We start from the raw sequence: 12,137 nt of genomic DNA, 5'->3' as shown, positions 1-12,137 counted from the left end.
ATGAAAGTTCTCAAGATCAGGTGAGATTAGATGCAGGGACCTACTGATTGCCAAGCACTAATTCTACCAAGATGCTATGGAGCAAGCATGTAGATAAGAAGGCAGACAACAGTAACAAGGCAAGCTTGTCATTGAGGTGAAGTTTTCGATTTGGAAAGGTCTCTCAACACCACTGGGCTCATCTGGGCTGCACAACTCTGCTCATTATACTTTTTTACTCACTAGAAACTGATAATATTTCAGGTAGGTTTAGAATTCTCGGACTTTAGACTGTTTACATGAGAATTTTCAACCCAGGTTCAAGTCTGTACGGTGGAAAAAATGTGGGTTGACCTGGGGAGATAGATAACTGATACATATGCCGACAAAAGTCGATTGCTAGAGTCCTGTATGGTTGTGTGACTACTCTGGATGGAAATTTGCCTATACATGTACAGTGATGTGCAATCTTGGCGTGAAATACATGCAAGTATCGTACAGTGCGTCCTCGCCTTGTTCAGGCTGTCATCGTGAAAATATAGTACCTTTCAACAACCTGGGTCCAGTCAATCTGTAGTTGTAGCGGGTTGAACACTCTCATGCTAACACAGCCTTGGATGCACGTGCTTTGCAGAGTGCACTGTACACACGCTGCACTCCGCACTGGGGGGTGGGGTGGGGAGGGGAGTCTGTACATTGAAATACCTGGCTGGAAGCATGCTAAAACCTAGCCAAGAAGTCTGTACTGCTGCCCATGCAGGTTCACACACCTGCTTCAGTACATCGTTGAAAAGCACTATAGTTGAAATTGGTTAGCTGTGGGGGATATCATGGCAAATGGCCGACATGATGCAATTTTACCAACACCATACTAGACGAGCGTTGAACACTTCTCTACCGACCGTGCTCCACTGCACAATCACACACAACGCCTGTGATAGACTCACAACAGTGTACACACACACACACACAAACACACACACACCTACCTTGATGGCGTTCAGCAGAACAGTGGGCCTTCTCACTTCGGGGACATCCTTATCTCTGGGGACCACTGGTAGCTCCAGCTGAGCAAATATTAGCCTGAAAAAAAAAACACCACACACAAACAACTCGCACACATGCACACACGTACACACATGCACGCACACACACACGCACACAAGCAGACACGGACGGTGATTAAAAAAAAGTAAAAATGCGACCACGCCAGGATTCGAACCTGGAATCTCCTGATTCGTAGTCAGGCGCCTTATCCGTTGGGCCACGCGGCCAGTCACACAGAATACCAATGCAGGCACGAAACATGTCATGAGGGGTTCCAGTCGGGGTTCCTTTGCCTTTGGATACGAGCAAGAGTACATGAAAACCAGAGTGTGCAGCTTGGGGTCTTCTCTGCTATGGGTGTCTGTCACGGCGGAATTCCGTGATTACATCATATTTGGTGCAGATCTGAGGCGGGAAATGGCGCAGTGCATACAACTGAGCTGCAGTGGTGCAGAAAGAGACCTGCTTGAATCCTGCTTGTACGCACTACATCACTAAAATGATGTAATCACGGAATTTCGCCGTGACAGCAACCCATCCGAGCTGCACACTCTGGTTTTCATGTACTCTTGATACGAGTAACATTGCTGTTGGGGAAACACTGGAAGCTTTGGAAAGTACTAATGATCTGCTCCAAATACCCCCCCCCCCCCCCCCCCCGTAATTTCTTTCTGTGAAACGACTTGAGCGCACGCGGAAAAATGCTGTGTCAGACAGATGAACGCATTGGGGTACGCAACACAAGCCGCTCAAGGCATTCCGCTGGATGGACCAGTGAGCAATCCAGTACAGCAGCAAGTGTGATCGGTTGCACTTGATCGTGTTCTTGTACCGGAGAGTGCACCGTTCCTTACAGTCTTGCTTTCACCAGCTCTATCCCCCCCCCCCTAAACCAGCGGTGAAGCAACACAGCATGGGAAGGGGATCAATGGTACAGGTATACCCTGTAAGACATACTCGACAAAACAAAGTGCATGACATTCCCTTGAAATCGACCAAACTCAGAACCTATTCTACACTGTAGGCGAGAGACTTGAGTAGAATGTTTGCTCTTCTTACACCATGAATGCAGCTTGCAGTGGTTGAATGGCATACTCCCTCGGCACAAACGTATGCTTCCACACGTCCAGCGATGTCAGCAGGTTGAGTGCGTAGCACAGGTCCATGATGCCATAGAGCTTCTCGTCAGACCTGCCAACACCACATGCACACATGTGTACAGTTTAGAATACTTGAACAAACACAAACACAAACACACACACCAATCTTGTCTGGTTTATATGCCAATTCAATAACACCCCCCCCCCCCCCCCCCCGAGTGTGCAACTCTGCTGGGTAGGATTTCATCAAAATTCACGACCTACGCCATCCAGGTGTGGCCCACTGGAGCCTTTCCAAGTCTTTGGCTGAATGGCTAAAGCTGAGCAGTGTGAGAGACCTCTACAAAATCAGTAGCTGATGGCAAGGTGGCAAACAGCTCCCTTCACACACGATTCATACAGAGCAAACTCTGGAGCAAAGCTCTCCCGAAAAATTAAAAAGTGACACTGAAAATAACGTGTTGCACAGTACAGTGTGCTGTCGAGCCAGACGGGCCATTCCCTTTGATTGCTGCAAGTCAGGCGCGTACGCAGGGTCACCTCTAGGGGGGTTTCCAACGGAATCGCAAACAATGACTCGCTAACCCTTTGCATTTTGTATTTCTAAAGAGCCATAGGAAATTTTCAAAATTATGCATTTCTTCGTGTTCTTTGGATCATAACTTCAGTTCTACTCACTCAATCTTCTTCATTATCTTAGGCTTCCTGGAAGTGGAAAGGTACCCTGGAGAGAATGAGGTCGACCATGATAGCCAGGACACAGTACAGCCATGTACATATCCAGCGCTATATGCTATACTCAGCTATAGCGGTAGAGTGCGGCGACGGCGCGGAAAAATGCCCCCAACGCGTCCTGCTCCAGCGATTTCGTTTTTCTTGATCGCAGAGTTTCGATTTTTGCTGTGTACTCTTGAAAATAATAAGTGAAGCCCCTGCAAATTTGAGCAAGTCCGCGTACGCGTGACGAAAATTCTCAAATTCTCGATACTCGAGTCGTACTGCGCACTTTTGAAATTGCGAGATCGCGGCTCAACTCACGAACGATTTATGTCAAGAGACACCGCTCGCAGTGCGTCGCAAATTGTTTCAACCGACAGCTGAGAGTTTTCTATTCGACCTGGATATTGGATCGTTGGATTTGAGCGAGGTTTGACTGAGTTACGATCTGTTGAAGTTTTGCATACTTGCCAGATCGATCGTGCGCCCTACCAAAATATGCCCAAAAACGTTGCTCATTTGGAACATCTGGGGGGTTTCCGGGCAACGGGAACCCCCCCCCCCCCCCCCTTGCTTACGCGCCTGCAAGTTGTTGTGCAAACCTTACTTGGACAGGGCTTCACGCCGTACACGGTAGCTCTCCAGGCCAGGCTGGTCAAAGATCTCAGCCTCCTTGCCCTTCTTCTTCGCCTCAGACTTGATTCGCTTTCCCTTGCTGTCGGCCAGCAGTAGAGCATTGTGTGGCAGTAGCTGTAGAGACAAGATATCAATACGTACACATTGTGTGTGCACTGTTAGTCAAGGCTACAGGCACAGCATAGAGCTCACTGTCAGTGTGTGTGTGTGTGTGTGTGTGTGTGTGTGTGTGTGTGTGTGTGTGCGCGCGCGTGTGTGCGTGTGTTGTGTGTGTGCACGTGTGCGTGGGTGTACATACCGCTGCGTTCATGGTGATGAAGTCTTCCGCCAGGTTGAGCACCCGCTTGCCCAGTGTGTCAGCGATTTGTTCCAGGTAGGAGTTGACCAGCTTGACTGAGTACGCACCGATGAAAGCAAGCTGAACAAGACACAGAAAATACAGCACCAAATAGAACAATTCACTAATTGATTGAATGACATCACAAGCAGCAACAGGCATTACGGCATGCTGTGTTTGGTACCCTACGCCACCATGCTCAAAGGCAGTTACTAACATTCAGATGGACCTGCAAAGCAAGATTGCGACATGCTGTGTTTGATATCTGATGCCAGCACGGCCAAGACTGTTAGCTAGCTGTGTGCAGAATGGGCTTTCACATACAGTACTGTCAGGCGCCGAAGAACGGAGCGCCGAAGAACGGAGCGCCGAAGAACGGAGCGCCTAGAATTTCACCAAGCATAGCACACCACTATGTATACACGGTGACTCAACTGTGCACAGACTGCATTACATGGAAATAAGAACGGTCTAGGCTAGGAGGCTGACCCCCAGTTCTTCGACGACCGACAGTACTATACACATACATTATGTCACTGGCATTCATTGGCATGGCTATACGATAGCCATGCCGGGTGATGAAAACGGAGTGTGCTTCAACAGGGGGGGGGGGGGGGGGGGGGGGTCTTGCACAATGCTAGGCACAAACCTGCAGACTTCAAGTGCAAAACAAGTGAATGCGTTGCACATGCACATTGACTGCTTTACACTGCAGTCGAATACTGGTGAGCATACACATACATGTACAGGGGTGGCGTGGCCGTGTCATACACAAACTGTATGAACGGCTGTGGTGTGGCCGACCAATCATAAACTGCTTCCACCGGTGCTGATGCATTGTGCTAATAGTCATCCACCACCACCCTCATTCAGGACAGACTTCAAGCAGTCAAGCCATAGTATGGCAGTTCCAGAAACGAGCGCTGCCCGGATGAGAGCTGTTCAAACGAGCGTACTAACACATGTACAACAATACGGGACCTACCTCTTCGGGACAGTAGCGCAGGTTCTCTCCGCAGAATTGCGCACAGATGTAGGGGATGGCAATCGAGAATCTGCTATAAATACACGAGAAGGAGAGGCAACGCCAAGTCACTTGTCAAGTTGACAGCTACATGTACATCTACGGAACACACTTTCGGAAATGAAAAAAAAACACCTCTGAAGGGCCAGAGCATCATCAATACTACCTCCCGTAACATGCACAGCAGCAACTACGCACGCACACACACGCACACGCGCATGCACGTGCGCACACACACACACACACACCACACACACACACGCACACACATAAACACACACACGCACACACACACACACACACACACACACACACACACACACACACACACATATACACACACATATACACACACATATACACACACACACACACGCCGGTTATCGTATTGCTTTTGAGTGCATATAAACTTCCCAGCACGTACTCACATAACGTTGATGAAGAGCTACATCACAGAACTCTGCTCTATGCTACTTGAGGGCAAGAGGGGTGGGGGAGTTAACTTAGGAGTCAGAGCAACGCAAGCTGCACATGTTCAATGTACTACAATACAGTAGACATGTTAGTAGACATTACTTCAGCGTGGGCGACAACAATGACATACCTGCCCTGAGATTCACCGAGAGAATCCTGGAATGCACGATCCAAGACAGTATGATAAGACCTGTAGAGTAAGACCATCGCCACCACCAGAGGCAGCACCACCAGAGGCAGCAGCACCAGAGGCAGCAGCACCAGAAGCAGCAGCAGCAACATCATACCATCACCAATAATAACGGCAGCGGCAGCAATGCATATAAGAGCAACACAGACCATACAAAGTGAACCATACAAAGAGATGTGCGGAATTCCAGTGAGTAAGTTACTATTGCTGAGACAACAATGGTCTGCAAGCAGTTATTGACACCTTAATAAGAAAGCATTCAGGCTAGAAAGGGCAACTGGATTAGACAATAATGTTACAGAACTCTGTACATGGACACTCCGAGTGTTCAGACTTCTTGCTTGTCATACAGTCATTTGTTTGCACACTGGGCTTAGTGCCTACTGCACACACACATACACACACACATACACACACACACACACACACACGCACACACACACACACACACACACACACACACACACACACACACACATACACACTCCAGAAGATCTGATGAGCATGGCCAATACTCGTACTCGCCGTGCAGACTTACACCAGCATTCCCAAATCTGAGATCTCATCGATGGTGGGCAACAGCTTGTCGACCATGTTTGTGTGAAACGTAGTGTTGTGCAGTGCAATGCAGAACTGCGGTGCCTTGCGCAATGGATTACCCAGGGGATTCTGAGATGTGAAGATCTACAGAATCACAGTGACCAAACAAACGGAGAGAGAGAGAGAGAGCGCGAGAGAGTGAGAGAGAGACAGCGATCAGAGAACAGCAAAGCATACTCGTACATGTACATGAATTATGACGAAATCAACACACATTCAGGTGGTCCACACCAGCAAATATTGCGAAGCAACAAGCTAAACACACCTAGCTGATGATACAAACAAACAATCTCAACCCAGACATTTTCAGACAAGGTACAAGCAACCAGATACACACACAGTGGGATACAGTGGGACGAGGAGTAATGTAGAATCAAGAGTACATAACCCCCCAGAGTGTGCAACGCCGATCCAGCTCAGCATAGGGTCTTGGTCGAGCGGAATCGGATCTTCTGATGTCATGCGTACACTCCACACCAGCGCAAGGCCGGTCTCGAGGCAGGGCACCATTGATTTTGATCCGAGAGTACCCGCGACTTCCCGGGTTCCCCTCACATGTGTACGGTATTATGACGCAAAGATCCGATTCCGCTCGACCAAGACCCTATGCAGAGCTGGATCAGGCGTTGCACACTCTGGGGGGTTATGTACTCTTGGTAGAATGCTCACCTGAGTACGGATCCAGTCCAGACGTATAGCTGCCAATGACGGTGGCTTGTAGTCCATGTCCTCAACTGCAACACACAGAGATACACACACACAGACGCACGTGCATGCGCGCACACACACACACACACACACACACACACACACACACACACACACACAAATCCACGCCCACACACTCACACAGACATACACCCATCCACGAGCACGCACAACAACACATAGACAAAGCATGTACACACAGCGAAGTCGCAGCCATTGGATCACACATATCAATACGAATTATCGGAATAGTTCCTTGGCACTGCACATTCTGCTTGGATTGTTCATCCGCTACAGCTCACCAGAAGTAGATTGTACTTCCTCTAGAAATAAAAATTCCGTGCCTTCGAGTCAGACTCAAACGGTGCCATTTTCTTTTGTATAACAGTGCACATACCAGTAGTTCAAAGAAGTACAGTAAACCATGTAACTACAGTCCATTTCAAAACTATAGACGCGTACCTAGGCAAAAACCGTTATGCCAGCATCTATACCACATAAAATCTGTGATCACTTTGTGCATAATTTTTTCCAAATTGGGCGTCTGTTATCCAATCGTTTAGAAACTATATGGAGCGGTCCTGAGCAATATTCCGAAAACTATTCTCAAAAAGTTCCAGCCAAATTTGAAATATTATTTCAAAAACCCTACGCGTCTATAGTTTTGAAATGGACTGTACAGACCACCGTGACTGGTGACCAGCCCGGTACTACCGACCACTTTGCCAGGCACGGACGGTCTCACATTCATATATGGTTGTGCGGTGCAAACCCTCTAACTAAGGACCACCTGCCACTAAAGAAAGCTTTCTCTGGCCTCAAGGGGTGGTCGCTAGTCACAGGTTTTACCGTACATCCACTCATTGCCTTGAAGTGTTGTTGTTCCACTGAACCAAACTTCATGAGCACAGGAAGAACTCCTCAGGATACGAAAAAAGTCGAGAAGTTTTTTTTTGTTTCTGGCGAAAGCAAGAGGCAATCAAACAGCCAGTATGCACGTATGTGCTCATGGAATGATCTGATCTGGTAACACACACACACATACACAGTCACATCAGCCACATACAACATACACAAATAGAGCCAGAGGTTAACACAACCAAGCTTGAAGCCATCACTGAAGCAAGTGCACAGCATAGTGATGCACCGAGGACAGCGGCAGACTTACAATTTGGCCTTGTGCTGGACAAGTTGTTGAGGCTGGCTAGCATACTCTCCACACAACCATGCTCATCTCCCTCATTGCCCAGTTGCTGAGAGAGAGAGAGAGAGAGAGAGAGAGAGAGAGAGTGAGTGAGAGAGAGATAGATAGAGAGAGAGGGAGAGAGAGAGAGGGAGAGAGAGAACACAGGTACATATACACACACACATCATTGACAATGCCCCCTGCTCTACACACAGAGAAACAAACGCCCGCAGGACACCACTGAGCCAAGCCAAGGAACCAGACAAACAAATGGCGGACCGGATATGGCCAGCACAGCTTTGAACGTTATCTGATGCTTCCACTTCACTCGTTCCTCTACGAGTATGACTAGACCCCATGAACATGACCACAGCGGAAGGCAGTTTAGAGTACAAGGAGGTTAGGAGCCCTTTCACGATGAAGCCCCACTTAATAGCAACTCTTGCCCGAAGTCAGTCTTACATTTCTTTGTGCTATTATGTTCTCCTTATCATAGTTGATCAGGAAGTCGCAGTAGTAGCGGCGGATCATGTTTGGATGTTTCTTGATCAGCAGCATCATCTCCATGTGGTAGAATAGCAGCTCAGCCAGGTGAGGGTCCTGGAAATCCTCGGCATGAACCTTGCCTTTAGCTTGCTTAGGAATGGGTGCATCCTGGTGACGACACAGCCACAGCACCTCGTCTTTCGTCATCGACAGCATCTGCAACACTAGAGGAGCCTGCGAGGAAATAAAACAACACATACAGACGTAGGTTGCCGATTTGCGTGCTTCGCTTGCGACAGGCGTATACATGGTACATGGTGTGCGCACGCACGCACGCGCGCGTGCGTATGTGCATATGTGCATGTGCATGTGTGTGTGCGCGCGCGTGTGCATGTATGAACTGCAGGAGTGAGTTTGTGAACAAGGACTAGCTGAGTGAGTACAGTAAAACCTGTCAAGGCAACCACCTGTCCTAGAAGACCACTGACACCAGGACCAAGGGATGCTATTTCCAGTCAAATGACCTTGGATAAGGAGACCACCTGGTAACAGAGACCACGTTTTGAAGGTCCCTTGAGCGGTGGTCGTCTTAGACAGGTTTCTCTGTAGTAGTAGTAGTAGTAGTAGTAGTAGTAGTAGTAGTAGTAGTAGTAGTAGTAGTAGTAGCAAGAGTACATAACCCCCCAGAGTGTGCAACGCCTGATCCAGCTCTCCATAGGGTCTTGGTCGAGCGGAATCGGATCTTTGCGTCATAATACCGTACACATCTGAGGGGAACCCGGGGAGTCGCGGGTACTCTTGGATCAAAAACAATGGTGCCCTGCCTCGAGACCGGCCTTGCGCTGGTGTGAAGTGTACGCATGACATCAGAAGATCCGATTCCGCTCGACCAAGACCCTACACAGAGCTGGATCGGCGTTGCACACTCTGGGGGGTTATGTACTCTTGGTAGTAGTAGTAGTAGTAGTAGTAGTAGTAGTAGTAGTAGTAGTAGTAGTAGTAGTAGTAGTAGTAGTAGTAGCCAGACTACTAGAGTCTAGTGGACCACCTACCTTGGGTCCTAGCAGGCCTGGCTTGTCACTGATCAGGTGATACCATTCCTTCAGAGTGCCTCGTAAGAAGTCACGTCTACCCTTGTGCGTAGCAGGGCTAAACAGCAGCAGCACAACATCGAGCAGAATCAACAAGGACAATGAACACACGAGAAAGGCATGTCTTCGTGCTTACTTAAAAGTGAGAAATCGCATGAAAATACTTTGAAAATTGCTTCTAACATTTATGGAATCCAATACACCACACCACCACATTGCGCTCTTGGCCAATCCAAACTCTGCACTCACATCACCATCACCACAGCGAGGACAATTCCGGTATACAGGTTGATATTGATAATGACCCTCCAGACAGCTGTTTCGCTCCTCCTGAGCTCATCAGTGGAGGCATATGATGTTGAATGAAAGAATAATAAGAATAGACTAATGGCCGGGTCGTCGCTACTTCTTCTTCTCAAATTGTTTCTAACAGTTGAGGTTATTCTTGCACAAGCTGATGAGAGGCATGCGCTTCATTTTGAGCCTAGCTTAGAAGGCAGTAGAGTGCGTATGGCATGTACTGATATCAAGCCTACATGGTCTTAACAGCAGTCAAGAAACAAACTCAAGCAGCAGCACACACACACACACACACACACACACACACACACACACACACACACACACACACACACACACACACACACACACACATACACACACATACACACACACACACACACTGAAACAGAACTAGCCTAAGCTACATCTCTACAGTACAGTCCATTCTGACCTTGTGGTGATGGCTGCTGTCAAAGATTCGGCAAAGGCTTTCTCCAGCTTGGGCACTTTGGCACTGCAACAACAGCAGCACACACATGAACACATAGATGCAAACAAACGCACACGCACACACACACGCGTACACACACACAGATTAGAACAACAGCAGGGCACATGAAGCAAAAGACAAGTGACACAGGGGTGTATCTCTCCCACGCACACCCACACACACACACACACACACACACACACACCAACACGCACACCCACACACACAGACCCTTGGACCTTTCTTACAACACATAACAGTTATGAACCTATTCTCCATATTTGACATGACCACCCAGGCAATATACCAAGAAGCTTAGTAAGACAGAAGAGGAGTGGGTACTTACGCTTTGACGGCACCCTCGAGAGCTGGACCGATAGGCAGGACTTCATCTCTGAACAATGTCAGACAGTACTGGTCCGTGAGGATCATCCTGACCAGGGCCATTGCGTCATCGTTCATCACAAACGTGCCGGTGCAGCAGAAGAACCCGACTGAGCAGAGAACCAACCAAAGGAGAAAGCAGACAACATACACACACACGAACATACATATACACGTATACACACACGCGGGTGTGCACACACACACACACACACACACGATCGTAGGCGTTTTTGTGGCAATGCCGTCGCGGGGTCAGGAAAGAGAATGCTGCCCGAGCCAATGTGGAGTTTGAGTGCATTACAGCTTAGAAACAGTTAACGTTCCAGAAGGCCTCAGTTGAAGAAATAACCATCACAGATAAAGGATTTTCCGGCTCTGAACCAGAAATCAGGTCTGTCTTTTCACATCATTGGCCACACCAGTACGGATAAACTGGTAAACGCGATACAGCGTGACAATGTTGGTAACGGAGAATATGTCAACTGTGTTGTCTAAACGTGCTGTGAGCTCGTCAACACAAAGCACAATGGCTGCACAGCAGTACTCCTACCTAGTGCAAGCAAGTACATACATACAGCTATCCTGACAACAGTATGTGAAGTGAAAATAAACATGACTGGGGACAGTTGGCTTGCTCAATTCCAAAAATTGACAATGTTAAAATTGGGGAACTGAAAACTTCAGCACGGTAGCTCATGGTAGGACAGAGAGCTAGGGTGCAATCCTGCACGAGATGCTGACACAGTTCCAGCCAATTAGCAACGCACAGAACCTGGCAGATAGACCAGCAGCACAGTTCGTAAACAAGAAGCTAGACTTACACATAGTCCACTTGACAAACGCATCGATATTGATAAACTCCACGGCAGGCTACAAACAGCAGCAGCAGCAGCAGCAGAAACAGCAGCAGCAGAAACAGCAGCAGCAGCAGCAGCAGCAGCAGCAGCAGCAGGAGCAGAAACAGCAGCAGCAGCAGCAGCAGGAGCAGAAACAGCAGTAGCAGCAGCAGCAGCAGCAGCAGGAGGAGCAGAAACAGCAGCAGCAACAGCAGAACCAGCAGCAGCAACAGCAGCAGCAATGACAAACAACATAATTTCGATTGTGGGAATTAGGAAAAGAGAATAGTATGTGTGCACTGCATTTCGCTGCACACTGTGCGCCATTCTAAGTTTGGGCATGAACGTGAAACGTCACACCCAGGCCCGAGTCGTGACAACACTAACTTTCGCATCACATTCGATCCAGTTTTCATGTGGACCAAAGCATGTTTGGGGCGGCTTGCTCCACATTGGGATGTCACTGGCACAACCTAGCGATCCTAGAGAACGAGAAAGTTCATTGACTGCTAACAGCATCGCTACATCGGTGGAGTTCTGCGTCAGCAACGCGTATTTTAGATACGA

The 12,137-nt window shown here is 48.3% G+C and overlaps 1 protein-coding gene and 1 non-coding gene across 4 annotated transcripts in view; both read right to left on the bottom strand.

The window, feature by feature from the left end:
• Positions 1–12,137, bottom strand: part of LOC135830082 (nck-associated protein 1-like) — a 32,192-nt gene that overhangs the window by 12,253 nt on the left and 7,802 nt on the right. For 2 of the 3 annotated variants that reach the window (XR_010555990.1, XM_065342469.1), the window contains exons 9-22: positions 11,556–11,604; positions 10,694–10,841; positions 10,309–10,371; positions 9,537–9,633; positions 8,461–8,718; positions 7,981–8,065; positions 6,774–6,838; positions 6,043–6,188; positions 5,445–5,504; positions 4,802–4,874; positions 3,778–3,897; positions 3,451–3,593; positions 2,086–2,217; positions 969–1,062 (exon numbers count right to left, since the gene is read on the bottom strand). Coding sequence is in view for 2 of the 3 variants with exons in the window: in XM_065342469.1 (XP_065198541.1) it covers positions 969–1,062; positions 2,086–2,217; positions 3,451–3,593; positions 3,778–3,897; positions 4,802–4,874; positions 5,445–5,504; positions 6,043–6,188; positions 6,774–6,838; positions 7,981–8,065; positions 8,461–8,718; positions 9,537–9,633; positions 10,309–10,371; positions 10,694–10,841; positions 11,556–11,604 (1,533 nt within the window). In the remaining variant the exon portion in view is untranslated. The remainder of the gene's footprint in view (positions 1–968; positions 1,063–2,085; positions 2,218–3,450; positions 3,594–3,777; positions 3,898–4,801; positions 4,875–5,444; positions 5,505–6,042; positions 6,189–6,773; positions 6,839–7,980; positions 8,066–8,460; positions 8,719–9,536; positions 9,634–10,308; positions 10,372–10,693; positions 10,842–11,555; positions 11,605–12,137) is intronic. The other variant, XM_065342470.1, reaches the window with a different exon arrangement.
• On the bottom strand, positions 1,181–1,253 carry Trnar-acg (transfer RNA arginine (anticodon ACG)). Its single transcript has one exon. It is a non-coding gene; the product is annotated as a tRNA-Arg (tRNA).

This window comes from Sycon ciliatum, chromosome 13 (genome assembly GCF_964019385.1).
Source record: "Sycon ciliatum chromosome 13, ocSycCili1.1, whole genome shotgun sequence".
Classification (NCBI taxonomy): domain Eukaryota; kingdom Metazoa; phylum Porifera; class Calcarea; order Leucosolenida; family Sycettidae; genus Sycon; species Sycon ciliatum.
The sequence above is the reverse complement of the archived record's forward strand: the minus strand, read 5'-3'. Positions and strand labels throughout refer to the sequence as shown.